At 47.3% G+C, this 18,207-nt stretch overlaps 1 protein-coding gene across 4 annotated transcripts in view; it reads right to left on the bottom strand.

Annotated features, from left to right (window-relative positions):
- TBXAS1 (thromboxane A synthase 1) overlaps nt 1–18,207 on the bottom strand; it is a 417,384-nt gene that overhangs the window by 144,697 nt on the left and 254,480 nt on the right. For all 4 annotated transcript variants that reach the window (XM_030213914.1, XM_030213915.1, XM_030213913.1 and 1 more), the window contains one exon: nt 4,019–4,333. In XM_030213914.1, the coding sequence (XP_030069774.1) occupies nt 4,019–4,333 (315 nt within the window). The remainder of the gene's footprint in view (nt 1–4,018; nt 4,334–18,207) is intronic.

Raw genomic sequence — 18,207 nt, 5'->3', positions numbered from 1 at the left:
CATGGGGAGAAGGGTACCCAGGGAAAGCATCCTGAACTTTTCTTTTACGAGATATTTGTTCAGGGCCCTTAGGTCTAGGATGGGACGCATCCCCCCTGTTTTCTTTTCCACAAGGAAGTACCTGGAATAGAATCCCAGCCCTTCTTGCCCGGATGGCACGGGCTCGACCGCATTGGCGCTGAGAAGGGCGGAGAGTTCCTCTGCAAGTACCTGCTTGTGCTGGAAGCTGTAAGACTGAGCTCCCGGTGGACAATTTGGAGGTTTTGATGCCAAATTGAGGGTGTATCCTTGCCGGACTAATTGCAGAACCCACTGATCGGAGGTTATGAGAGGCCACCTTTGGTGAAAAGCTTTCAACCTCCCCCCGACCGGCAGGTCGCCCGGCACTGACACTTGGATGTCGGCTATGCTCTGCTGGAGCCAGTCAAAAGCTCGCCCCTTGCTTTTGCTGGGGAGCCGCGGGGCCTTGCTGAGGCGCGCGCTGCTGACGAGAGCGAGCGCGCTGGGGCTTAGCCTGGGCCGCAGGCTGTCGGGAAGGAGGATTGTACCTACGCTTACCAGAAGCATAGGGAGCAGTCTTCCTTCCCCCGAAAAATCTTCTACCTGTAGAGGTAGAGGCTGAAGGCTGCCGGCGGGCGAATTTGTCGAATGCGGTGTCCCGCTGGTGGAGAGACTCTACCACCTGTTCGACTTTTTCACCAAAAATGTTGTCCGCACGGCAAGGCGAGTCCGCAATCCGCTGCTGGAGTCTATTCTCCAGGTCGGCGGCACGCAGCCATGAGAGCCTGCGCATCACCACACCTTGAGCAGCGGCCCTGGACGCAACATCAAAAGTGTCATAGACTCCTCTGGCCAGGAATTTTCTGCACGCCTTCAGCTGCCTGACCACCTCCTGAAAAGGCTTGGCTTGCTCAGGGGGAAGAGCATCAACCAAGCCCGCCAACTGCCGCACATTGTTCCGCATGTGTATGCTCGTGTAGAGCTGGTAAGACTGGATCTTGGACACGAGCATAGAGGAATGGTAGGCCTTCCTCCCAAAGGAGTCTAAGGTTCTAGCGTCCTTGCCCGGGGGCGCCGAAGCATGTTCCCTAGAACTCTTAGCCTTCTTTAGGGCCAGATCCACAACTCCAGAGTCGTGAGGCAACTGGGTGCGCATCAGCTCTGGGTCCCCATGGATCCGGTACTGGGACTCGATCTTCTTAGGGATGTGGGGATTAGTTAAAGGTTTTGTCCAGTTCGCAAGCAATGTCTTCTTTAGGACATGGTGCAAGGGAACAGTGGACGCTTCCTTAGGTGGAGAAGGATAGTCCAGGAGCTCAAACATTTCAGCCCTGGGCTCGTCCTCCACAACCACCGGGAAGGGGATGGCCGTAGACATCTCCCGGACAAAGGAAGCAAAAGACAGACTCTCGGGAGGAGAAAGCTGTCTCTCAGGAGAGGGAGTGGGATCAGAGGGAAGACCCTCAGACTCCTCGTCAGAGAAATATCTGGGATCTTCCTCTTCCTCCCACGAGGCCTCACCCTCGGTGTCAGACACAAGTTCACGAACCTGTGTCTGCAACCTCGCCCTGCTCGACTCGGTGGAACCCCGTCCACGGTGGGGGCGTCGAGAGGTAGACTCCCTCGCCCGCATCGGCGAAGCTCCCTCCGCCGACGTAGTCGGGGAGCCTTCCTGGGAGGTGGCCGCGGTCGGTACCGCACGCGGTACCGACGTTGGGGACCTCAACCTGGGCGATGGGCCAGCCGGCGCCACGCTCGACGGTACCGGAGGCGCAAGCACCGCCGGTACCGGAGGGGTAGGGCGCAACAGCTCTCCCAGAATCTCTGGGAGAACGGCCCGGAGGCTCTCGTTCAGAGTGGCTGCAGAAAAAGGCTGAGAGGTCGATGCAGGCGTCGACGTCAGAACCTGTTCCGGGCGAGGAGGCTGTTCCGGGCTGTCCAGAGTGGAGCGCATCGACACCTCTTGAACAGAGGGTGAGCGGTCCTCTCGGTGCCGATGCCTGCTGGGTGCCGAATCCCTCGGCGACCCAGAGCTCTCGGTGCCGACACGGGGAGGGGACCGGTGTCGATGCTTCTTCGACTTCTTCCGAAGCATGTCACCGGAGCTCCCCGGCACCGACGAGGAGGACGTAGAATCCATCCGTCGCTTCCTCGGGGCCGAGACCGAAGAGGGTCGATCCCGGGGGGGCTGTACCGCAGGAGCCCTCAGGGTAGGAGGAGACCCACCCGAAGGCTCACCGCCACCAGCAGGGGAATGGACAGCCCTCACCTGCACTCCTGACGATGCACCTCCGTCCGACGACATCAGCAGACGAAGTCTCGGTACCACCGACGTCGATGCAGTCGCCCGATGCCTCGGCGCCGATGCAGAGGTCCGATGCCTCGATGCAGTCGATGGAGCGGCAGCCAAGGAAGATGGTCCGGACGCTGACGACGTCGATGCACTCGATGCCTCCGGTGCCGATGTCGACGAAGAGCCCGAGAACAAAACGTTCCACTGGGCTAATCTCGCTACCTGAGTCCGCCTTTGTAACAGGGAACACAGACTGCAGTTCTGAGGGCGGTGCTGGGCCCCTAGACACTGAAGACAAGCAGAGTGCCTATCAGTGAGCGAGATTACCCGGGCGCACTGGGTGCACTTCTTGAAGCCGCTGGAAGGCTTCGATGTCATGGGCGGAAAAATCACGCCGGCGAAATCAAAAGCCGAAATGGCGAAAATTGAAGCACCAAAATTTAAGGGGAGAAAAATCTCGACCGAGGCCAAACTAGGCCTACCCCGACAACGAAAGAAAACTTACGGGGCAAAAGCTGAGAAATTACGGGAAGGGCAGAAAACCCGAAAGGGTCTTCCGGAACACTTCCGGAGCGCTTCCCGAACTTTTTGGAACGAAAAAGAAGAAAAAACACGTCGAAAAGGACGCGCGAGGTCGACTCTCTGGGGCACGAACGGCGTAACACGACCGTACCGAGCGCGGACGAAAGAAGACTGGCCGGCTCGGGCCGGTTTCGGGCGGGAAGACGGCTGCGCATGCGCAGTGCGCATGGGCGCGCGAGGACTAGCAAAGGCCTTTGCTGGTAAACTTTCCGATGGAGGGGGCTGCCGAGGACGTCAACCCATCAGTGAGAACAAGCAGCCTGCTTTTCCTCGGAGAAATATATATATATATATATATATATATATATATATATATATATACACAACTGAAAAACTGAATAAATAAATAAATGATAAGTACTTTGTCTGTTTTTGATAAGAGAAGGCTTTGTATTATATGGATCAATAAAGATTACATATTCACCCTAGATTTGAATTGCTAAATTATTGCCGAAGGGTTGAATTATGCGTTTCTGACAGATCCAACAATATTTAAAAATCTAGCATAAACAGGGTGCCAGAAATTATCTGGGTACCAGTGATTTTCAGTCCTCTAATTGGATAAGTAATTTGATAAAGCTAAGACAGCCCTTTTGCTGTCCTAATTTTATCTGCTTACTTCTCCGGTTTGAGGACTGAAAATCACTACTAACTGGATAAATGTCAGCTCTGCCCAGATTCCACCCTCAGACTGCCCTGGCACTGCCTCACACTAAATATTGCTAATCAGTGTGATTTAACCAGATAGGAGTCTCTCCTGACTGGATAAACCTTTTGAAGGCGGTTAGCTTAGCAGAGTTTAAAAAGGGGTTAGAAGGTTTCCTAAAGAACAAGTCCATAAACCGCTACTAAATGGACTTGGGAACAATCCACAATTCCAGGAATAACATGTATAGAATGTTTCTACGTTTGGGAAGCTCGCCAGGTGCCCTTGGCCTGGATTGGCCGCTGTCGTGGACAGGATGCTGGGCTCGATGGACCCTTGGTCTTTTCCCAGTGTGGCATTACTTATGTACTTATGTACCGGGACCTTAAGAAAACACAGCAATTTGCTTGGTTACTATTGTTCTGCTGTCATTGGTTTCCGGGCTCTCTTTGTCATGACACGTTAACTAGTAGATGGAAAAGAAAGAGACAACTCACGTGATTTTCAGTGAACTCATCCACTTCTCTCAGCAGCTTCTCCTGGCAGTCTGGGTTGGTAGCCAACAGGTAAGTGGCAAAAGAAAGCGTATTACAGGTGGTCTCATAGCCTGCAATAAGGAAGATGAACGCTTGGCCTAAGATTTCATCCTCTGTCAAGGTCTTCTGTGTCTTCTTTAGCTGAGGTGTCCTACTGGATGACTCCTTATTCTGAGGTGAAAGGTCAGCTTGGTTGACAATGTCAAAATGGTCCACGTCTATAGCGTTAATAGAGTTGCGAGCATCGAGCATCAGCTGCAGGAAATCTTGGCGTCTCTGCCAATGCCATGAGAGAGAAATACACAAACATTTACAACACGGAATAAAAACTCACCACCATGTAAACATCAATAAAACATACTCACAAAATACAATGAAATATGTTTGGAACAAAATATACAGATGTTAGCATAATCCAGAAAGGAGATCCCACACAAATAGAATTTAATCCAGAAAATAAAATTCTGGCATTTTTAACATAATATAAAATAAAACACACTCTGACATAGTAACATAATCCAGGATTAAAAAAAAAATCATTCACGTCAATTAGAAAGTGCTCCCAGTTGAGAGATGCTTTATTCAACACAAAAATGTACAAATTTTTAGGTTTAACCTAAAGAGAGAGGGGTTTAACCTAAAGAGACAGTAAAGGTTATTGTATGTCTCTCTATTTCACTGAAAATGTGATGACTGCAGTGCTCATAAAAGTGAGAACCAGACAAAGTGGCTACATTAATGATTAATGATTTTTCCTTAAATATTCTGTCAACATTATCCATTTATTTAAAACTAATTGTATACTGCTTTACTGAACAAAAAACACATGTGTCTATAAATGTCACCTGTTATTTAAACTTCTCCACTTTCACCCTTCATGTCTACCACAATCTCGCAACCTTCCCTTCCTCCCGTGAACCAGCACTTTCTGATCTGTCTTCCATCCCCACCCCATTCCCTTTTAATCCTCCATCTTTACCACTCTCTCATCTCTGGCCATTCCTACTACTCTTTCAAGCCCCCATCACCATCATTCTCTTACCAATACCACTGTCCCTATCAGTCACTCTCAAATCTTTTTTCCATCCACCTTGCCCATCTACACCTCTCTCAGCCTCCAGTGCTGGGCCTGCTGGCACCCTGAGTTCAACTGTTGAAACTCTTGGCCTTCTTCAAACTTGGCACCCCTTTTCGAGCCCTGCCTCTCCTGCTTCTGCTAGGTCTCCTCCATGTACCATCTCACTGCACAATTGCTGTGTTTGTACAACTGTGCAGCTCTCAGTATATATGGTGCACTCACTCTCACACTATTATTCTTACAAGAAAAGCACAGGAGTACAGGCACCATGCAGCTGAAAATCACAAATCCACATGGAAGCAGCAGCAGTTACACAGCAAACTATCAGGCAGAAAAGTCAGACAGCAGCAGCTGGCAAACTCCGAGAGTCTGAAGCAACCATAAAAACAAAATTCCATTGATGGTTGCCAGGGTCAGACTGACCACTGGAACAATAGGGCAGTGCCTGAGGACCTACAACAATAGGGGGCCTCTCCTCCCCTAACCTCCATCTATTTTAATCACTTTTGATAGATGGTTAGGGGCCCTTGACCCTTACTGCCCAGGGGCCCAGATCATTGTCAGTCGGCCCCTGGTGGTTGCATTTGAGAAATACTGAACTAGAGGTAGGAGAACCTGAGCAAACATCCGTGACAGCTCAGTCCAAGGAGGTTAGATTGAGAACAGCAGATGGTATGAGGCTATCTAGTCCATTATATGGGCTGAAGCCAGTAGGCGAAGTCACAAGTACACCCAAAACAATAGCAAATGCTACTGAAAGCAATAGTAAAAGATTATTAGAAATATTGGACTGCCTATGGGGGTCCATCTGTAAAATGTCAAAAGCTGTTCCAGTTGGATAGGCAGTGCCTTAAAAGGTGGAAGTCAAAATATTTATTTATATTTACTTATTTGACAGCTTTTTACTTTGTTTGAAAGTGTCCCATATGTAGATATAAATGTCATGAAATCAAAACTGAATATCACTAAAACAGCTTCAACATTTTTTATAGCTGGTGGAAATATCACTAATAAAGGCTGTATTTTGTGCTCATTTTTCTACACGGTTCTACACAATACAGTAATACATGGCCAAATTTCAGTGAGGATATATCCTGTTTACTGATGGGTTCATCTTAACTGTTGCTGTAATCTGCCTTAGGAAGCCTGGTATTATAAAGATTGAAAGTAAAATTAAACTCTCCTTTCATTGAGGCACATGGAATCATATCTGGACTTCCGCATGAAGGTAGCTTTGCCCTCATTATTTAATATCTTTCTTTTAAATAGTAGTAATATTGTTGGACTGCGGCATTTAAGAAGCTACAGTTGCCAGTTGTTTGATGGAAACTCTGTGGAGGTCGTGGATGGAGTGTGGAGTGGGCAAGGCCCCTGTCGAGAAGATGAGAACTGAGTGCATCTGTTCCGTTTAATCTCGGGAGGGCTGTTTAATGTTTCATTGCTACATTATATGGAGGGAGGAGGGAGGGACGTAAGGAAGTGTTGATCCCAATTTGTGGATCCGGATATAGGGGGCAGGGGGGTTTGGGGAGGGTAGGGAGGGGGGAGAGGGTAAGGGGAGGGTGGGTGGGAGCAAGCAGGGGCAGACTCTTAGGAAGGATAGTAAAAGGTGGCAGCGGAGTTCTTTTAGGGGTTTTTCCTTCCAGGTTTTCTATGGAGGGTGGCTTGAAGGTAGGAAGCAGGTAACGGGCAGACTGGGTTCAGGGTTTAGAACTGTTGATGGAGAGGTGGATGTACGAGGCCGGGGGGGGGGGGCAGGGGCTGGGCTGCTCCCTCCGACAACAAAAGGGGATTCCCGTGGAATTAATCATTCACTTGCATATACTACAATAGTGAGAATCCTATCATGGAATGTAGGCGGAGTGAATTCGCCAATAAAACGTTCCAAGATTTTACAACAGTTAAATAGGCAGAAAGCAGATATTGCACTCCTACAGGAGACGCACTTGAACCAGATCGAACATGCCAAACTCAGCACTTGGTGGGTAGGGAACTGTATAGCGGCGCATGCGCAAGGGGATAAAGGGAGGAGTTAAGATACTATTTAGGAAGGGCATAGCTTCAGGGATTAATCCGCTTCTGATTGATGTCTCAGGACGCTATGTCATCCTGGAAGCGGTCGTTGGGAGGCAGAAACTGCTAATCTGTAATGTATATGCCCCTAATAGCTTTGATCGGAGTTTTTTTCAAACCCTGATTAATTTCCTGCTTAAACAACCACATACAGCCATAGTAGTGGGGGGTGACTTTAATGCAGCCTGGGACCCCTCCTTGGACCGATCAGCCCCTGGAGCAGCCTCCTCGTATCATAATAACAGAGGCCTTTTGCAGTTGAGCCAGTTGTTGGACCTTATTGATGTTTGGAGGGTGCTGCATCCGGGCGAGAAAGATCATACTCACCTTTCACGGGCCCATTCGACTCAGCCACATATCGATTATATTCTGACATCGCGTCAGATGTTTGGGGAGGTGACAATGGCGGAAATTGGGCCGTATGTGGTGTCTGATCACGCCTGGGTTAAGGTAGAGTGGATACCCAGGGGTATGGCCCAACAGACGCCTAGATGGCAATTCCCTCTGGAATTAAGTGCAGATCCGGTGCTAGCTGGGTGGAATATAGTACCCATAACCAAGACCACTTGGATGACCCTGTTCTGTTTTGGGAGGCTGCTAAGGCGGTCCTCAGAGGGGAAATCATAAGCCATGCGCATTTTGTGTGGAGGCGAGGGATAGAGAGATCTTATGTCTAAGTAGACATCTTGGCAAGGCGCGGAAGAGGTATGGGGAGACGCATGGGGAAGACGATAAGCAACAAGTGCTGGAACTTCAAGCCACCTTGAACGAACTCCTTCATGGGAAGGCACACAAGTCCCAGCTATACTATCGATACATGCTCTACAAGCATGGAAATAAAACGGGCAGGCTGATGTCAAAATTAATCACTCCCTGGGGAGGGACTAGAAGCATTCCAGCGCTTCGACAAAGGGAGGGAGGCCTTCATACATCAGACAAGGCAATCTGTGACACCTTTCGGGCCTTTTATAAGGAGCTATATGCTCCTCTGGAGGAGGAGGGCCTTTCCCACCAGATGTACTTAGAGAATCTAGCATTGCGAAGGCTCGCGCCGCAAGACCTGGATCGCCTTAACTAATTAATTACTGAGGACGAAATTAGTATGGCCATAGCTCGAAGCCCACGGTTGAAGGCTCCGGGTCCCGATGGTCTTCGTGGAGAATTTTACAAATTGATGGCAGGTGATGTAACGGCCCTTACTAGATTTTTGAATCACTTACTAGAGAGACAGGCGATGCCCCCTGACTTTAACAGAGCCCAAATAATAGTTTTGCTTAAGCCTGGGAGGGACCCGTTAGAGCCGACATCGTATCACCCTATCTCCCTACTGAACTACGACACAAAGTTAATGGCAAAAATCTTGGCCAATAGGTTAGCGAGACTGCTACCTCGATTGATTCATGAAAGCCAGGTTGGTTTTGTGGGGGGTAGAGCGGTAAGTAGAAACTTGAGGGCGATCTTGACATCGTTGGAGCAAAGCTCACAGGGCAACATAGTGTCGCTACTAGTTAGCTTTGACACGGAAAAAGCCTTTGACAAAGTCCACTGGGATTTTCTCTTTGCCACGTTAGAGCACTATGAATTCTCGGGACGGTTTGTCGAGGTGAATGTGGGTAAATGGGATTGAATCGAAGAGCTTTCCTATCAGGAGGGGTACGAGGCAAGGGTGCCCCTTATCCCCCCTTCTTTTTGTTTTGGCTTTAGAGCCCCTTATTAGGGATATAATGGAAAATCTCATGATCCAGGGAGTCCGATTGGGGTCTGGCGTATTTAAGCTCGCAGCATTTGCGGATGACCTGTTGGTACATCTCACGAACCCGAGAGAATCGTTAGACACACTATTGGAGACATTTCGCGAATATGGAGATTATGCAGGTTTTCGGATAAATTTGCACAAGTCTGAGGTTTTGGCCTCGACATCGGTGAGTCGGAGGGACTGGGGACCAGGCTTTCCCTTAAGGTGGGCCACTGAGTCTTTTACATACCTAGGAATTTGGCTCACAATGAACACCGCTGACTTATATCAGTTAAATATTAAGATCTTACTAGAGTATACTAAGGCCAAACTAGACTCTTGGATGAGCCTCCCTCTAATGGGGCGGGTACACCTAATACAGATGGTGTTGTTCCCTCGCTGGTTGTATGTTCTACAAACATTGCCCATTCGCCTGTTGAGGAAAGATTTGAAACGGGCGACGCAACTTTTTAGTCGGTTCTGTTGGGCAGGGAAGAAGCCGAAATTTAGCCAGGATATGCTAGTTGGAAGCTGGAAGCAGGGGGGTATAGGCTTCCCAGCCTTGTTCCTATACAATCAAGCGTGCTTGCTACGTCATCTGGGTGACTTGTGCAATGCCACGCAACATTACACACCTCTAACTCTCGAACAAGCATTTTTTGCTCCTTATGACTTGATGACGCTTCTCCATTTGCCCCGTAGCTTGATCCCTTCTAAATTAAAAAAAAAGTATTATACTTCAGCCTCTACGTGAGACGTGGCAGTGGTGGATGAGGCAGCTGGGGGGCCATCCACACGTCACGGATCAAATCCCGATCAGAGGTAACCCAAAGTTTGAAGCGGGGTTGAACAACCCGACCTTTGGTAGATGGCAAGGTCTGGGCGTCACGAGATTGGAGCACTTGTTGCTGGAAAATGGGGAAGTGATGACTTTTGAGGCACTTCAAGACAAGCTGGGGGCAGCCTGGGGTAATAGATTCGCTTATGCTCAGATTAAACACTATATGAAATCCTTGAGCCAGGAAAACTTGATGGGGCGGATGGGTGAAAAAATTTGGGGCTTTTTTGCGGAGTTGATGATAGAAAGACATAGGGTTTCTGATCTTTATGGGGCCCTGGCTCGGCGGCGTCCCAAGAAGCAATTTGAAGGCCTCAAACACAAATGGGAGCAGGACTTAGGGCTCTCGCTAGCATCTTGGGATGTGGCAGCCACATTGAAGAGAATCCGAGCGCTAGTACATGATGAAAGGTTGAGAGAATGCGGATACAGAGTGGTCCTTCGGGGATACATGTCTAAGGCACAACTGGCTCATGTGTTGGGGCCAAATAGTTCAGCTTGCTCTAAATGTGTGTGTGTGGGGGGGGGTCCCGGCTCATTATACCATGCCCTATGGCAATGCCCCAAGGTGCGCGCATTTTGGCAGCGGGTAAGGGTATTTTTGATTTGATTGGGGAACAAAATTCAAGGAACGGAAAGGCAGTTTTTGCTGGACCAACCAAGGGCTTTTGCACCGCTGCGTGCCCCCGCCATAATGCTATGTAGAAAGCTGAGTTTGGTAGCGCGTAAGTGCATTATGCAATATTGGACTTCTCCAGATGAGCCGGCCACTGGCACTGGGACAATCAGGTGCACCTCTTGGCCTCCTGGGAGGCAGGGCCGGTCTTAGGCCGAGGCGGCCGCATAGGGCCTCGCGCTTAAGGGGGCCCCGCACAGCGCGCCTCGGTCAGCCTCCTTCGCTCCCGATTCCCGGCGGTATTTAAATTTACCTTGCCAAGTTACCTCCTTTGCAGGCAGCGTCAGTGAAAACACTGTCTGACGTCCCACCAGCCTTCCCTTCGCTCATTCGTTCCCTCTCAGTGTCCCGCCCCCAAGGAAATGACGTCAGAAGAAGGCGGGGCACTGAGAACGAACGAGCAAAGGGAAGGCTGGTGGGACGTCAGACAGCGTTTCACTGACGCTGCCTGCAACGGAGGTAAATTTAAATACTTGAAGATCTGAGCCTGCCATGAGTGGGAAAGCATGGGGTACAAATGTAACTTTAAAAAAAGAGAAGAGGGGAACTTGGTCTGCACAGGGCCCTCCCCTCCTCTCCAAACAGGAGTTGCCTTTCCTCCCTGTCCACCTGTAGGTGCCCCCATCGGGGCTATCTTATAATCCTTAGGGGTCTAGGGGTGTATTCAGGGCCTGGGGCGTAGCTAGACAACAGATTTTTGGTGGGCTTAGGCAAAAAGTGGGTGGGCATCAAGTGTTCCCCCCACCACCACCACCACAATCACTACCAAAAAAATATCTAAGCTGGCAGGAAAACGCTTCTTTCTACCTTGGCAGTCTGCCAAAGGCATGCGCTGAAAACTGAGCATGCGCAGGTGCCAGTATCATGGAGAATAGCGTTTTCGTTACCATTAGGCAGAAGTCTTCAGCTGGTGGAGCTTGGAATCCCCACCATCTACCGCTAAACGTGTGTTACTGTTGGGTAGGCCTCAGCCCTGGCCCACCTATGGCTACATCACTGGTCAGGGCAGGAGTGATCCCCAGCTGCTCCTGCGCATTCTGGCTGCACTCTCAAAATGGCTGCCATGACCTCTAGTGGCAATCTCCTGAGACTGCTGCAAGAAGTCACGGCTGCCATTTTGGGAGTAGAGCTGACATGGGATTTACTCCTGTCTTGACTACACCACTAGACCATAAGGGATTGTAAGGTAGTCTAGGGAGGGGGGGAGGGGGGAACAACTTTTTGCATTCTTTTTTTGTAATTCAATTGTAAGTAATGCAATTCTGATCTTGCATAGTAGTTTATATGATAAATAGAGTGCCTCAAATAAATGCTTTTGATACAAAAGTTTTAGCAGGACTTGTGGCACGCAGAAGCTAGATTCTATCAGAAAGGAACCTGCAACTGTAGGGAAATGATATTACAATGAAATTAAGTTTATAATTAGAAAATAATTTGAGAATTAATTTTTCAGAACATATAGCCCTAGCATTCAGTAGCATCAATGTGCTTTTTTTAATTCTGGATTGTGCATCAGGCTGGTACAATGTCCACAGTGTAGACACCCAGCTGTATCTCTCCACACCAAACATCACCGCGGAGACCCAGGCAAAGATATCAGCCTGCTTATCCGACATTGCTGCCTGGATGTCCAACCGCCACCTGAAACTGAACATGTCCAAGACCGAGCTCATCGTCTTTCCACCAAAACCCACTTCTCCTCTTCCTCCACTTTCCATCTCAGTTGATAACACCCTCATCCTCCCCGTCTCATCTGCCCGTAACCTCGGAGTCATCTTCGAATCCTCCCTCTCCTTCTCCACGCATATCCAGCAGATAGCCAAGACCTGTCGCTTCTTCATCTTCAACATAGCAAAATTCGCCCTTTCCTCTCTGAACACACCACCTGAACCCTCGTCCACGCTCTCATCACCTCGCGCCTTGACTACTGCAACCTACTCCTCACTGGCCTCCCACTTAGCCATCTATCCCCACTTCAATCTGTCCAGAACTCTGCTGCACGTCTTATATTCCGCCAGAACCGATCTACTCATATCACCCCTCTCCTCAGGTCACTTCACTGGCTTCCAATCAGACACCGCATTCAGTTCAAGCTTCTCCTTCTTACCTACAAATGCACTCAGTCTGCTGCCCCTCACTACCTCTCTACCCTCATCTCCCCTTACGTTCCAGCCCGAAACCTCCGTTCACAGGACAAATCCCTCCTCTCGGTACCCTTCTCCACCACCGCCAACTCCAGGCTCCGCTCATTCTGCCTCGCCTCATCCTATGCCTGGAACAACCTTCCTGAGCCCTTACGCCAAGCCCCCTCCCTGCCCATCTTCAAGTCTTTGCTCAAAGCCCACCTCTTCAATGCTGCCTTCGGCACCTAACTCTCACCTCTCAGGAAATCCAGACTGCCCCAATCTGACTACCCCTATCGGACTGACTGTTCACTTGTCCTTTAGATTGTAAGCTCTTTGAGCAGGGACTGTCCTTTATGTTAAATTGTACAGCGCTGTGTAACCCTAGTAGCGCTTTAGAAATGTTAAATAGTAGTAGTAGTAGTAGACCAGTGTCTGGACTCCTTTACTCTATTTTAGTAAGAATCTATATCATGCTTGTCCTTTAACTAAATACATAATGGGAAACATCTCAATGCTACTTTCTCTTTTTATTTCTGCACAGTTTGAGTAAGCATAAAAAGCTGGTAGTAATTATCTTTTTTTACATGTTCTCAGAAAGTTCCTGTCTCAGAGGATATTTAACTACATCTGCATTGACTTGGGAACCTAAATGTGCCAGACTTGTTCAGAAGTCTTTGCTAAAATGGCTCTCCCAGTTGTCAGTCTGTGCTTGCAGTTCCTGGGACTGGAGGGTGATAATATCCTGTGGGTTTAGCAGAGGGCTGCTGATTGCAGGCTCTGACAGTCCCCAGTGGGCCTCATTGGTTCACATTCACACAACCAAATGTTAGCTTTCGGTTTCAGCCGAAACCAGGTGATACGTTTCGGCTGCAGTTTCGGTTTTGGCCAAAAGTGGTTAGATATTTTAGGTTTCTGCAGAAACTGAAAAACACAGTTTCAGTCGGCCTCTAGTAACTTCTAGGCAAGGTATGTCATTAGATCATTAGAGGGTGGACTTCTAGGTAAGGGGATATCATTTTGGTGGGAAACAGAAGATGGGAACTTCCTGATTGTGAGTGCCAGCCCCTTAAGAAGTGCCCAGGTGCACAGGGCCGTGGCTTTGCAGCCTGATGTTCCCAGGATGGAAAAATACCATAAACTTTTCCAGTATTTTTCCATGAAAAACACAGCTGACAGTGTTCACCACAAACCACCTTATTCAATTTACATAGTAATTGAGTTGATTAGAATGCATTTACATCTTATTACTGTATAACCCACACGTTTATGCCCTTTAACAAGTGTTAATGGGCAAATAACGAACCTTAATAACCAACCCCCTACTATGCACCATCATCCTGAGTTATGATAAATATTGAAGAACTGGAAGCCTAATGCTCAGGCATCACTGTCCTGCTATTCCAGGTCAGGCAACTTCCATCAACATGAAAACATACGACCCATCCAGGCCAAACAAAATTGAGTACATTCAGAGTGGTATGCCTGTTGGTGTAGTTTGTATTACCAGTTATGAATTCGATTTAATGTATCCAATAGGCAGGGCCAGTTCAACTATTAGCAAGGTCAGTAAGTTTAATATTTAATACAAAAATATGATATCCAATTATGTGTTTCTATAAGATTGTTGTGGGGTGATCAAGATTGTTGAGTTTAATTATCAAACTCTTGAAGAAGGGAAAATGGGCTAGAGATTTAATTAAGGGCACAAGGGTGAAGGACCGCCTAGGGTGCCTAATACTCTTGCCTAATGGTTGAGCCGTTTCTGCTGATGGGCTTAATGCTCAATGGTACTAAGCCATGTAGACTACTGCAATGGAATTTATACGGGATGCAAAGAACAAACATTAAAGAAACTTCAGACCGCTCAAAACACGGCAGCTAGGCTTATCTTTGGAAAAACATGATTTGAAAGTGCAAAACCCCTTTGTGAAAAACTACACTGGCTCCCAATCAAAGAACGCATTGCTTTCAAAATCTGCACTCTCGTTCACAACATTATCTACAGTGAAGCTCTGGGATACATGACAGACTTGATCGACTACCAACTACAAACACATCCGAATCAACAAGAATGTACCTAAATCTGCACTACCCAAGCTGCAAAGGACTCAAATACAAATCAACTTATGCGTCCAGTTTTTCCTACATAAGCACATAACTGTGGAATGCATTACCAAAAGCCTTGAAAACTACGAACGACCACCTAAACTTCTGGAAAAAACTAAAATCTACCCTGTTTAAAAAGGCATACCCTACTGATCCAACTTAAATGCCTGATCTTTGCAACACAACAAAGCTAAAGAATGTAATGGACATAACACAACTCTTCCGCTGTACAATTCCTTAGTGTGGCTGTGCCACATGAACTTTATCTTACCACAACATCACTTTGTATTTGTTTACACCGGAATCTGTAACGCCTCTCCGGTACTATGTAAGCCACATTGAGCCTACAAATAGGTGGGAAAATGTGGGATATAAATGTAACAAATAAATAAAAATCAATAAATTTGAATACCAAAAACAGTACTTACTGTCCCCAAACAATTCAAATGGGGTTAGATTAAACAGATTTAAGGTGGGAGGAAAGCCTCAAAAGCTCCAGGCAAAAACACCCTCGGAGCAATAGGACTCTTCATTATCATCAGAAAAACCTCTCCACCTTTTCTGAAAATTATTCTTTAAATTTTTTCAATTATTTAAACAGCTATCTCTAAATAATCATTCCTTAAGGAAGACAGTGCTTTCATTTCAATAACAGTGCATCTTAACAACTCAGTCCACTGCTAGATAAAATATAACGCACTTATCTGGCTGTCTTTTGCCATCCACATAGTACTGTTTTTGGTTTTTGGATTCTTCTTCTTCATTCCCATAATTTTGAATTAGGCTTGTAATTTGAACAAATATTCACTAGGACAACGATGTACTGAGAATGTGAAAGCTCAAGGGCCTCAGAGAGCTTAGCAGCAAAACTGGTATGGTATGGGTAATGACATGGTGGCAGCAGCTTGGAGTTATGAGTCTAGACTAGGGGTGGGCAACCTCAGTCCCTGAGGGCCACAACCCAGTCGGGTTTTCAGAATTTCCCTGGTTTTAAGATGGCATGAGGTTTCTTCCATGCTGTTTTATTCTTATGTTTAGTTAAACCCCTGATGACACTTTTATGAAACGAAGTGACTGCGTCGGGTTTGACGCCAGCTTCAATTGCCGAAAGACTCAACAAAGAATCTGAGAAGAGTGCTGTAAAATGGAACCACCATAGCAGTGGATATCAATTACAGGACCTAAGTATTTCACTCAACTACTGAAAGAGTTGATGAACATTGGACTCTGAGATGGATTGATCTGGTATAAGTAATCTGATATTGGAAGAGATTAGTCATCTGTGGAGTTTGAGCTGATTCACGGTTACTACTAGCAAGTTTTGTTTAAGTCATCTCTGGGCATATTATGATTGTGAGATATATATGAGAACTGAATTTTATGACATGTATCTAAAATATTTAAGCTGCTGTATAGTGAATGACAAATTTCACTGTGCTGTATAGTGAGTGTAATACATCAATATGTCCATATCATCACTTTAAAGGAAAGAGTGAGATAGTTACTTTTAGTTTGGGTATATGGTGAATGGTTGAGTGTGTATGAGTGGATTTGACATAATCAGTAAGGGAAAACTGTATTAGAATTAGTATATGTCATTTACTATGTTACTATCCAGCTCATTTTCGAAAGTGATCGCCGGCCATCTTCCGACACAAATCGGGAGATGGCCGGCGATCTCCTGAACCCGGCCAAATCAGTATAATCAAAAGCCGATTTTGGCCAGGTTCAACTGCTTTCCGTAGTGGAGCCGGTGAAACATCAAGGGGGCGTATCGGTAGGGTAGTGAAGGCAGGACGGGGCTGGGACGGGGGCATGCTCACGAGATGGCCGGCTTCGTCTGATAATGGAAAAAAAAAAGCCAAGCTTGACAAGCATTTCGCTGGCTTTACTTGGTCCCTTTTTTTTCACGACCAAGCTTCAAAAAGGAGCCCCAACTGACCAAATGACCACTGGAGGGAATCGGGGATGACCTCCCCTTACTCCCCCAGTGGTCACCAACCCCCTCCCACAAAAAAAAAAAACAACAACCAACAAACTTTTTTGCCAGCCTCTATGCCAACCTCAAATGTCATACCCAGCTCCCTGATAGCAGTATGCAAGTCCGTGGAGCAGTTTTTAGTGGGTGCAGTGCACTTCAGACAGGTGGACCCAGGCCCATTCCCCCGTACCTGTTACACTTGTGGTGGTAAATGGGAGCCCTCCAAAATCCACCCAAAACCCACACTACCCACATGTAGGTGCCCCCCTTCACCCCTTAGGGCTATGGTAATGGTGTAGAGTTGTGGGGAGTGGGTTTTGGGGGGCTAAACAACCAAGGGAAGGGAGCTATGCACTTGGGAGCTATTTTCATTATTTTTTTTAATTTTTAGAAGTGCCCCTAGGGTGCCCGATTGGTGTCCTGGCATGTGAGGGGGGCCAGTGCAATACAAATGCTGGCTCCTCCCACGACCAAATGCCTTGGATTTGGCCGGGTGTGAGATGGCCGGCATTATTTTCCATTATGGCCGAAAACCGATGCCGGCCATCTCAAACCCGGCAAGCTGTGATATTTGGCTGGGCCCAACCGTATTAGCGAAGAAAAAGATGGCCGGTCATCTTTTTCGAAAATATGGTTGGCTCCGCCCACTTACGACGCTGGCCCCGGAGATGGCCGCCCATAGATATGGCCGGCGCAGTTCGATTATGCCCCTCTATGTTTTATATATATAGGATTTTTTATAAAATCTTTTTGAAAGTAAATAAAGCAGTATAGAAAAGAAGTTCTGTAGTTACTTTCTTAGGGTGGTATTAATCTTTGTAACTAGACTGAAAATAATTTACTCATTAAACAGAGAAGGTGCATACAATGAATATGCATGAGATCTATCTGCATACAATAGAGGCAGTGCATGCAAATAGATCTCATGCATATTCATTGGGGAAATCCTGAAATCCGACTGGGTTGCAGCCCTCAAGGACCGAGGTTGCCCATCTCTGGTCTAGAAAGTCTGCTTCAGTTGTCCTATGCAGCCTTTACTGTCAAGGTACTACCTAAATCAGTGCTATACTAAGGGCTGTGCGAGCAGTGTGGCTACTCAGTGCAGCAATGTGGAGGGGAGCAATAACTGCTCCTAGCCCACCGTCTCCTCTCATTGGTGGTGGCAAAGTGGGCGGAGCACCAGTTGGCAAGTAACACAGGGCGCAACTATAGCTCAGTATGGTCACAGAGGGGGCGTTACAGCTCCATAGCATTAAGCACAATGATGATACTTCTAGATCAAAATGAAAAAAGCAGTACATTCTGTCCTGGAAAAGAACAAAAGGAAATGGGATTTATTTATTTGTTTATTTATTTATTTGTTACATTTGTAGCCCACATTTTCCCACCTATTTGTAGGCTCAATGTGGCTTACATAGTACCGGAGAGGTGTTTGCAGACTCCGGTGTAAACAAATACAAAGTGATATTGTGGTAAGATAAAGTTCATGTGGCACAGCCACACTAGGGAATCGTATAATGGAAGAGTTGTGTTATGT

The sequence above is a fragment of the Microcaecilia unicolor genome, chromosome 9 (assembly GCF_901765095.1).
Source record: "Microcaecilia unicolor chromosome 9, aMicUni1.1, whole genome shotgun sequence".
NCBI lineage: Eukaryota > Metazoa > Chordata > Amphibia > Gymnophiona > Siphonopidae > Microcaecilia > Microcaecilia unicolor.
The sequence above is the reverse complement of the archived record's forward strand: the minus strand, read 5'-3'. Positions and strand labels throughout refer to the sequence as shown.